General features: G+C 32.8%; 1 protein-coding gene across 1 annotated transcript in view; it reads right to left on the reverse strand.

Moving 5' to 3' along the window:
* LOC117101478 (reversion-inducing cysteine-rich protein with Kazal motifs-like) overlaps nt 1–11,746 on the reverse strand; it is a 46,443-nt gene that overhangs the window by 31,449 nt on the left and 3,248 nt on the right. The window contains exons 3-4 of the mRNA XM_033241451.1: nt 7,099–7,173; nt 6,184–6,220 (exon numbers count right to left, since the gene is read on the reverse strand). Coding sequence (XP_033097342.1) covers nt 6,184–6,220; nt 7,099–7,173 — 112 coding nt within the window. The remainder of the gene's footprint in view (nt 1–6,183; nt 6,221–7,098; nt 7,174–11,746) is intronic.

The following is an 11,746-nucleotide window of genomic DNA, read 5'->3' on the forward strand; positions in this document are numbered from 1 at the left end:
CTTAATCAATTAGGCCACTATTGATCTACTATTATAGACATATTAATTTAAGGTGTTAAATGAAGGGATATCTGAATTGCTACTGATGATATTGATATATAACAGGACAAAGACTCTTATGTTTCAAATGTTACGTGATCCTTCAAAGGATAGTATACAATACACTATGACAACACAAGTTACAATGAAAAACAAAATCATAATATATACATGCTTTTACGAGTACAAGATCCAAGGCATATTAAACGGAAAGAATCAATAACAAAGTAATGATAGCATTACTGTCGGCATTGTGGATCATAAACACCAAATAAGTCTTCATTTCCAGACTGCAATAATGAGTACAAAACATGAGACAGATGTTAATAATGGAACAAAAAAAGAAAACAAATTGGAAAATTATAAATAGAACTGACTTATTAAATATAAATTATAGTGTACCACAGCATTGTGCCCCTATTTATTATAGTTGTCACTTTATTTATTATTACTGTAACTTAATGAAAGATTTTCAGAGGGTGGGAAAACATTGAAGCAATATGCTTCTGATAAACACATCAATACAAAGAGAAAAATAAAAATGAAATTTATTGACAAATTCAAAAATTGATCATGCCAAAAGAATGCGATTTAAATAATTTATAACCATGTTGATATTAATAATTGTTTATTTGTGAGTGAAAACAAAACTTTTCCTTTCGGGAAGTTTTACAGTGATGGTGTGTGTGCTATCAGACCTGGTATAAAAATTTTAAAGTTTGCTTTAATTCATTTTTGGTGTGCAATGGGTTTGCAAAACAAGGTATAAGTTTTGATTTACATTTAGGAAGTGTAGCTTGCTTGAATGAAGGGAAGAATCGAGCATACACATGGTATGGCTATTTGTTCCCATTCTCTTTTTTGGTTCTAAATAAAAGTTCTGGGCAAAAAAGGAACACTGCCTGGTATACTGAGGTTTACTTCTACTTTGAAGCATAAATCACTATGGAATAATGATTTAATAACTCAAGAGGGTTAGAGGAGACCAGAGGGTAATGAAAAGCAGGACTGGTTGCTAGCCTAATCACTCATCTGGCCCTGGCAATATCACCTTCCCAGATGAAAGTCAATACCGTATGTATTTCTCCTTCTCTTGAATGAGTTTGTTGAACTTTGTGAAAACACAAACATCTGTTTTCTCCCTTTGACTAAATTTAGTGTTAAATTGTGAAAAATGTTGTTGTTGACCATACTTCTATGATTACTCTACATGAAATATATTCGAATAAATATTTCAGGAGGTGACTTTTTTATAGCTATGTTTTAACAATATAGAAAAATAACTTAATGAATAATGAATAATAAATTAAGAAGTCCTTCAAATTTTAAGACCTACAGCGAGAATGATTTATAACGATGAAGAATGGCAGAGGCTTATAATATAATATAATAGTGAAAAAAACTATGATCTGTTTAGAAGTGTTGAAATTATCATTGCTTTTCTGCTTGATGTGCTTAGCTCTGATATTATTTTTTTTATGTTCTTATCTATTAAAATAAATAATAAAATTAAAGTACTAATAACATAGTCAGTAATATAAATAGATTAATTATTAATCAAATTATTATTGTGGTTTAAGATATGATACCAGCTATTAACTAAGAATTGTGGGTTATCTCCAGTTACCTCACATGATTACATATGAGATAGGCCCAGTTCACAAAATGATTCAAACATACAGAGATGTCAGCTTTTGGCTATAAATAAACAATTTTATTTCCAAATTGTTCCCCTACAGGCCTACCAAGTTGCATTTAAACATTACTAGAGATATTCCAATCCTGGAGTACTATGCCCACATATTGATTAACACAATCCACATGTCTTAACTCTATCCTGATTGCAGCTCGGTTGGAGCTGAAATTGAGTTACTAGCACAAGACCTTATGCGCCATACCATTGACAAATTACCTGACTGGAGGCGGCCCTGCGAGTGTTGTGGATTCCAACAGCTACGCTTATCTCGGCCTGTAACTCAACACTAAGCAACCGTGGCTTTTCATGTATCCGACAGTTCATGAAGCTTTAATTCCATCCAACTCTTGGTGTATTCATAACCAGTATTATATTGACAAATGAGATATGGCTGGTCAATAATGATCAGAACACAGGTTGTCCTTGACAACCTGGTTGATATTATATTTTATAATAATTTTATGATCTTATGAAAATTTCCTTTTAAGCCAGCTCCAGTGCAAAACAATTTTTTGATATGTTGTAAAACTGATTTTTCTTAGACACAAAAAGAGACGTGTTTGACAAAAAACTTGGGAACGGCGAACGTGATACATATTTTTGAATATTTAAAAACTGGGGTAAATGGGCGTAACCACCTCTCTTTTCCAACTTTTTCCCCAATACACTTTTTTAAAAATAAAAACCAGCAAAATTTTTCCCAGGCTCAGTTGTTCTTATTTTTGGCCCAATTTCAGGCTCAAAATGTTCTTACTTTTTTCTTATTTTTACACACTTTTTAAACATAGAAAATTATTATTTTACAGTCAGTATAACTGTATTATAAAGAGTATTACAAAGTAACACCTACTGCAAATAAGGTACAGATAGATTTGTTGGTTTTCTATTTTTAAAAAAATAAAATCCTTATTTGATATTTTACCTCAATTTGTTCTTATTTTGTTCTTAATCTTTAAGAGATTTCAGCCTTACGCATTCTTATAAAATGTGTTCTGATAAAGACAAAGTTGACATTTTATTATATACTGCACATACAGAAAGTGGATTTAATTCCAATATTCTGCAGATATTTTTTCCACGTAATTTAATATGTGGATTTAAGATTTTGCAAAGAATATAAGGTAGGACCAGTATTTCTTGTCTATTTTTAATTGAAAGCTAAACAAACACCTAAATATACAAAGTAAACAAATACCTAAAATATTTAACTTCTTTACAATACTACAGTAAAACCTCTGTTTTACGAACATCGATGTTATGAATAGTCGACTTACAAATGGTCTTTGCTCTTGATGACATCATCATTGACCAATTAATAACGTAAAAAAAGATGTACGTTTTTCAAACTGATATGTATAATTTTCTTAATAAAATCAAGTTGTATTTATTTATTACTAGTTCAATCTTTTTTTCATTTCTGCTATAATAATCGCTATATTAGTGTAATAAACCTAACCAGAACAACAAACTAGCATACGTGTAAACAACATAATCTAAAAATCACGATCTAAAAACTTCAAAGAACACCATAGAAAGGTCCATAAAACATATACATGTTTTAATAAGAATTAAAACAATAGTTTGTTAAATGGGAGAATGCCACTGACTAGTATAATTTGGTTTTTATCAATGGTAAATTTAGCTAGGCTCTACCACCGTAGACCACGCTTGCCTATAGGTGCTCAATATCTGAGGATAGCTATGCCTAGGTAGTGGAAATTGACACCTGATCTAGTAACAAATTTTTCAATTTACGAATACCCCTTGGTACCAAGGGGTACGTAAAATAGATGTCTTACTGTATCTTGTATGCTGCTTATATCCTTTTCTTGATTCTGATTTTCAAAAATATTTGCCTATTTGTTTTTTCTTCAATATTCACTTTCTGGATACTGTAGTTTTGAACAATTCAAAATATTTATTAAATCTCAATTCCCTTTGAATAAGTAATAAAGATAAATATGACAAACAAAAATCATGATAAGTGATAAGAAAGAGTTAAAGAAGCCTACAGTCATTATTGTTGCCCCAGTCTTTGTTTAGTTACCCTCCATTGAACCTTTTCTTCTCTCTATACTGCATAATTCTGAATACCTGAAAATGGCCTTACATTTTGGCTGTCAATCACTACATCCGAATAAATAGGCAATCAAATTCAAAGAACAAAATTCAATCCTTCGTGTTATAGTTTGTATGAACATGAATAGTAAATTTCGGTGTATTATTAGTTTTTTTCACAACTATCAATAAATTGCTGTAGGTGCTCCATATTCATTCAAGAGGGGGAGCTGTAGTTTGGTGGATATTATGCTTGGTTACAAAACCAAGGTCCCTGGTTCAAGTCCTGTTGCCAGTAGCAATGCCAGTGGGATGCAGGGAGAATAACCCTCATTGGACAGGTCCCCATCCCTTATTTTTGGGGCACTAATACATTCTAATGTTATTTTATTTATTTATTCAACTTTCTTTTATGAGGGCAGCTCTTACAGCGATGCTGACTCAAAGAGGCCCTCATAACAAATAAAAAACATACAGTATAACAAAACAAATACAGTAATACATGTAAAATATATAAAGCACAATTATAAAATAGATTTTCGTTAAAATTTTTAAAAAACAATTGCATAAACAAGATATAAAATTTCAATTTTAATAAAAGCAGTCATTAAGATGATTTCAGTGCTATTTTTAGAATGTTAACATTTTAGATTGTTTTAAATTGTTAAAATGTTACTGTAGGGATTGAACTCCCATTCTGGAAAAGGAAGTTGGCAACTAACCACCAAACACATTTTATATATTTTTAGTTTACTTTATTTTATTTTAAATCATCATCCAACAGCGAAAAGCAATTTACAGGATTTCTTAAATTCCGGTACATTTTATAAAAACATTAAAAATACTGTACAAAAAAATTTGTACACATTTTTTTCAAGTTTTCTAGACATATACGATAAAAGAATTAAAGGAAAAATTCAATTTTTATGTAGGCCTATGGTTAGTATACTCTATTATATTATATAAATACAAAAACATTAAGCATTTCCTTTTGAATGAATGATCTTTAGTGCATAGTGTTGTCCTTAAATACCCCGGTACTTAAGAGTGTATTAATCTTAACTGCAGTGATTTGTTTGTATGGGTTTTTTCATGTTTTCTAGACAAATACGATAAAAGAATTAAGGGAAAAATTCAATTTTTATGTAGGTCTTTGGTTAGTATACTCTAGTTAGCTGTTATAAGGTCTACCAGTGCATATAAAACTTACATGTACACTAAATCATTACTCAGTGGTTGCTGTGGGAGCAGTAAAATTGCCAAAAGAATGCAACGCTTGGGAGTAGTAAACTTGAAAAACAATCTGGTGGAAGACCTCTGGGCTCGCAGCTTCCCCTGTATTACAAATGTGAATACCAACGGCAGATAATTTTTCCAGATTTCTACCTGATTAGATGTATGTAAAAGATTGTTTGAATGAGCAAAGAATTGCGATTCTGAATATCAGAAATATAAGCGAGAAAGTAAACAAATTAAATACTGAAGCTTGTTATAATTTTATCATTAGGTATGCTCCTTTTTATTGATTCCGATTTTCAAAAATATGTGGCTATTGGTTTTTTTTCTTTTGTATACACTTTCTGGATAGTTTTCATCAATTTGAATACAGAATAAATAATAAAAGATAAATTTGAGATCAACAAGCATGATCAGTGACAAGGAAGAATTTTTTTTCTTGGAAGCCAAAAGTCATTATTGCCCCAGCCTTTGTTTTGTTACCGTTCAGTAAGCCTTGCCTGGTTAAGTGTGCAAAAGTAATTGTTCTTTGGTAGTTTCATATATTATTTATGAATGCAATAAGAAAATATATGCAATCCACTAATACTGCTAACTTGCAACTTATACACTAATGAAGATACTAATAGCGCTTTAGTTAACTCTATGAATCAATAAGTATTTCCAACTTTACCAATTAAGCGCTTAATGCTCTGCATAGCAACAATAGCACACAGATAATGTTGTCATTGGCCATTATTGTGCCTTTGATTCTTCAGTTTGTTAATAAGGACCTCAATAAGCTATAAGCTTTGTTTGGACAAATTGAAAAGAGACTCAAAATTTTCCTTGGACCTAGGTACAGCAACTCTAGCCTTATCCAAATATATAGGATGCGCACAACAAAGGAATCATCTATAAGAACCCCTCCTTCAAAAGAAACCAACAGTCGCATGGAAGACCTCTCCAGATCTTTTATTACTAGAACAATACAGCCCCATTAGAAAGGATAAACAATTTAGTACACTTCTTTGTACAAGAGACGCTTATGCTAATTGGGAGACTTGGTTATATTAGATAGATTCAGCAGCAATTCGGAAGATCAAATGTTTAGTAAAATCCAACTACCGTATCAGTGAATCTATATGTTAAGTAAATAATTATACTTTACATACCTGGGGCGGACTTATTGACACATGTCCAGAACTGCGTCTGCAAAACAAATATACATTAAAACATTGTAAATAAGATAAGAATTAGAATAATAAAACATTATGTATCCTGATGATGTCTACATAGATGCAATGATGATTGAACTAGCCTGTTTTTTCACTAGGAAAATTTATTTGCACGAAACGAAAGACTTGGTTCGCTTCCTGAGCTCTGATTGGTTGTGCATTTTTTTGCTTCGCAGAAGGTAGAAACAATTCAAACTACTAATTTTGCTGAAGTGAAAAACTCTGATAGAAATGTGAATGCGCAAGCGCATAAGCCGACACATTCGATGCCCACAAACAAATTTGCCTAATGTCAGTTTTTCAGATACTGTCGATTGAATGGTTGACTGCAGCTACTAAAACAACTGATTTTAAAACAAATTTTACTCATAAGAGAAATGATTGAATTGCTAGTCATTTGTCCCTAAAGAATTTGTTGAGTCAACTCTGCTTGAGCATAACTTTGAGTATTAATATTATGCCTGTCAGAACAAAGTGGGATGTACATGTCTTAACACATTTAGAAAGTTTAGGTTTTTAAAGTTTACCTATAGTCATATTGGTCAGATAGTTTGAAGAAGTGTATAGGTTTTAGAAATTTATGTCAACATGCACATTTTGAATTTACAACAAGAAACAAACATGCATCTACCTATTAGGATCCACCTTTGGTTTAAAGCTTTTATAGAAAGACAGATGAATGGAGGTGTGATAAGTTCACTACATGACCACATGGACTTCCACTTTGATGAAGTAAATTTTTTTGCTTTTTCAAAATAATCACAAAGCTTTTGCAACAATTAGTGCCATGGGAAACACAAATTACTTCAACTTATTTTCTTGAACATATAGTGCCTACATATAATCACTTACCAGCACAGGTGGGCAACGATTTTTCATATTGCCAACATGCTGTCTCCTGCCTGCTGAGGTAGACTCAATTGCCATCTGTAAACATAAAAAAAAAAAAAATCCAAATTACATTATTATATGTTTCCAACCAAAGTGGGTCACTTTTGTCTTAGCAGAGTAGGCCACCTCCAACAGCTAACATCAACTAGTATTATGACAAGGCTAACTACAGAAGTGTAGACTTACTACTTAGGATCCAAAGTTCATATTAAACCAGCTTAAAAGGAAGATCTTAGTTTCTTATACCATACCTCCATGCACATTTACTTTATTTTGTATATAGGACCTACAGTGATTCCTGATGATGACATAATTAATGTCGAAATATTGAATCCCAACACGATGGCGTGTATTTCAATACTTGGAGTATGTATTATACTTTCTTATCTGAGATTAATCAGTGGACCTTTCGGTTTTTAGGACCTACAGAATGTATAGGATAGCAAAAAAAAAAATGCACATTTTACTGTATTTGCAATTGTGGTGATACTCTTGGCCACCAAACTTTTGGACACAGGTGGGCAAATTGCGACTTGCAAATATGAATTAAAAACCCTATGTGTGCGGCCCGCCAAGCAACATTGGCTAAAAGGCACTTTGTTTTTTTACGGCCCGACACCGATCATACAGTATGTAAAAAGTAATATTAAAACTGGGAATAGAGTGGTGTAAAAGCAGTGGTTGGAGGTTTTGGAAGCGCAATGAAAAGATCAATGTTTGGGTGCGGCCCTCAGTGTTAAATCAGAAATTTACCTTGGCCCTCCGACCGAATTTTAAGCTCACCCCTGCTTTTGGAAGACAATAATACAGTAGCTAAAATGGTTGGGTTAGTTTCCAACAGATTTCTGTTTGCTTGATGACGTGCGTGCGGGAGACCATGTCTGGGTGATTCCTACAACTCGCAGGCAACTTGGAAACCCTGACTTGTCACCACTCACAGCTTTACAAATTTTGATTGATTTTGCTTCAGTATACAACGTAACATTGATACAAACATTTCTCTGTATGATATTATCATTATCATCAAAACTACTGCTCAATTCAGATATTGAAAATAGCCACATTAATTAAGCAATGTTTACTCTGAAAATCTATATTCCTACCTACCCAATACAGTATTACTGTAGGTATTGAATAGTATGAATACCATTGATTAGGAACGTCATTTTGTGTCTAAAGCAACTGGAATGAGTGTAAACAGACAAACAAAGCCAGTCATTTAACAATTAACATCCTCAACCTATACAGATGTTTCCAACAAATAGAACCTGAAGGTAATAGTTTGAAGTGTTTGTTCCTGCTTTTAAAAAAGCATGGTACTATACCTTGTTTACCAAAACTGACAGCAGATGGTGAGGCTACAATACCACATATTTGACAGTGACTTCAAACATGTTAAGTTGAAGGCATGTACCACCATGATAGGAGGTGACACTAATTAGAAAGATGACTAACAACCAGACTTGTACATGTATTGAGTAGGTTTAGGTCATAAGGGTCTACCGTAAATGATAATGGGCATACTGTACAAGAAAATGTCAGTCTAAATTCATATTATTAAAGATAAGTTGTTTGAGGAGTTCATAATAATAGTAACAATAGCATGCAATATTTTATTTGCTCCAATATTACATAGAACTTGTATAGTACCATAGTTCCCAAGCCAGGTGTAAGCCCACATTGGGATAATATGTTGCCCCTTCTCACAAAAAGTCACTCTCCCTCTATAAATTTGATTAGCAAAAATCCTCTCTAAATTTGATTAGCAAACAAAAATATCACTCAAGTAAAAGATAGAGAGTTTATAAATGAATGGTAATTGATCATTTATGCCATACCTTAAAGATATGCGTGCCAAAACATTTGGGGACAAAATTCCAGAGAAACAGTCAAAAGAAATAGCCTTGTTCTGATTAACAGACATTTTTCTACCAAACTCCTTAAAAATTACCAATTTAAGGGCCTTACAAATGAATAATTCATAATTCTTAATTAATATTTAACTCAAATTAGAGACTGATAGGTAACAAAGGGAACAGGTCCCTGTACAACAGAATAAAAATATGACATTGTAACAATTCAAGAAAACAATCCAGTACAAAATTAATACAGTAGAATACAGGAGAGTATTACTTAATTGTCTGTTAATTGACAGGAATTTTTTTTTCTCATTAAAATTAAAATTGTAGGTTAATAATTTTCTTGACTCATGCTTATAAAGCTGTGACCACACTTTTAATGGTAGTAGATACCTGCGAATTACCCATATAGATGTTATAAAAACTCATCATCTCCTTATTTGGGCAAATTACATGTATACTCTTTGTTACCGAAAATTTTAGTTCGATAAGAGTTTTACTTTTAAAATGCATTTAACTTTGCTGGTGGAAGGTGCGGAGTGCAGGAGAACTGGCTACTGTAGGCTACAGTAAGTAACAATGTCCCATGAAACACAACCACTTAGCAAAGACGAAACTGCTTAAAGTGTTAATGTATAGTTCCTCCATGCATCTAGTATATCACCTTCACACTCTAATTTACAACAAAGTTTTGGCCTTTGGTGATGTTAGTCTTGATCAGCCAATCAAACGAGCTGTTTCTCTGGAAACCTCCTCAATTAGTCACTTTTTAGACAACAGTATCAAATATCTCAGCGGCATATGCTGGAATCCTGAGGCAATTAAAGATAAAGTGCCTACCATCCTATCACTTTTTTGGAAAATGAATAAATATTTTCATTTCTTATTGTATTGACAAATTGTTTCATGGTGGCCAAATTTCAAAAATTGTATTTTGAAAGTTAATACAGTACATTAGGCCAATAAAAAAAAAAATATTAGTTTATCACCCTATCTAGGCCAGGGCGGATCAAGTAGGGGAGCATGGGAGGGGGGCATGTGACCACGTTTTGCCACTAAATTTTAAAATTTCAAGGCATTGAAATTAGAGCTCTCACTCATCTATTCTGAATATGTTGTTTCCATCCTCCCTCCCCCAAAATATAATTTTTCAAGATTTCTTAAAGTGGGAGAATAAGGAGAACAAACCCCACAAATTTATAATGCAATTGGATAATTTTGGTAGACAAAACAGTATGCACCAGTGAACACCACACCCTTCCTCCCACATCGTCATTCTGCCTCTGGTTCCACCAACAATGGAGAACATTTGTTCTAAAATGTGAAAAATATTTTGATAAAGATATATTTTGAATAACTATAAGTATTAAATTCAAACCAATCTATGATCAATTATGAAAGAAGAGTAAAACCACAGATTCCATATGTATTTAGGATGTGGGTAAACCATGCCAGTATTCACTTTGCTCCTGGTTTTTGAACAAAATACAAAAAGCCCATTTGGAATGCTGTTGATAGATGCTGTACAGTAAATGATTCAAGGCCAAAAAATTAATAGAGTCCATTGAACTTGAGGGTCTCTATTTTTTACTAAAAAGTACAAAGGATCCTTTTGTAGCCCAATTTACATTTACTGACCAAGCAGGAGCCAACATTTGAAGCACAGAATCAGTAATTATCACCGTCCACTTGCATGGGTCATATTACAAATGATAGGGAATGTCAGATCTGATAGTAAAAACAAAAATTGACCAGGACCAGCTCCTGGTTCTGAGCATTTTCCCCAAAAGAAATTGCAAACAAACAAATGTTGGCCTTATTTTATTGAAAACAGTGTGTATAAAATATAGAATAATTGACTGGCATTAAATTGATCATACAGTAATATGTCTACCCTATGTGATTTACATTTAATAGTATTAATCTTGACATAAGCAATTGACAGATTTCACAATTTTTATCAGTGATGGAATCTGACATACACAACACAAGCCAAAAGTGAAATTGATATCTTAACCTCATAAATTTCAATGTTTTACTCTCAATTCTGGTGAAAACAGATCACTATAGAGTAGAATCACCATTGGTTCATAGTGGAGCATAGTACATGTGAAAATTAGATTAGGTGAGTGAGGAATTTTTCAAAGCCATTACCTTCATGAAATTAGGCAAATTATGAACAGACTGCAAGCGTTAGTCGGTGTCTTTATTTACTCCCTGGTTCCAACCAGGCAATGATGCTGGGGCATGCAAACACAGAGCCCTAAACTAAGGCGTGATGAGTATTTGAATAGTCGGAAAGAAGATTAAGACATGTAATTAGAAAGCATAAAGTTAATGATTCGAAACTAATTGGAAATCACTGTGAACTAACTACTGTACAGTACCAAATCAAAGTTAAATCTGCCAATCGTTTTAGCAAATTACTCTTAGCAGATCAGATTTAAATAAAGAAATCTTGAATCCTGAATCATAGATCAATCATTTGTCTGAAAAATAATAAATTCTCATATTCTATATCATTTACTGTAAATTTTTCATTAGAGACAGGTAGGTACAACCAGGTGCATATCTAGGGGTGAATGGGGGATGCATACATCCCCCAAAAAATACACCCCCATTGAAAATGTCCATAGCAAAAAAATCATGCTGTAAGTGGTTAAAATCACCTTATTTTGTGACCTAGTCCCCACCGACATAATATTTGCAACCCCACCACTTATCAGCTCCCCCATTTCAACTCTCCTGGG

Source organism: Anneissia japonica, unplaced genomic scaffold (genome assembly GCF_011630105.1).
Source record: "Anneissia japonica isolate Jap-2015-1 unplaced genomic scaffold, ASM1163010v1 scaffold1005_len2656397_cov198, whole genome shotgun sequence".
NCBI lineage: Eukaryota > Metazoa > Echinodermata > Crinoidea > Comatulida > Comatulidae > Anneissia > Anneissia japonica.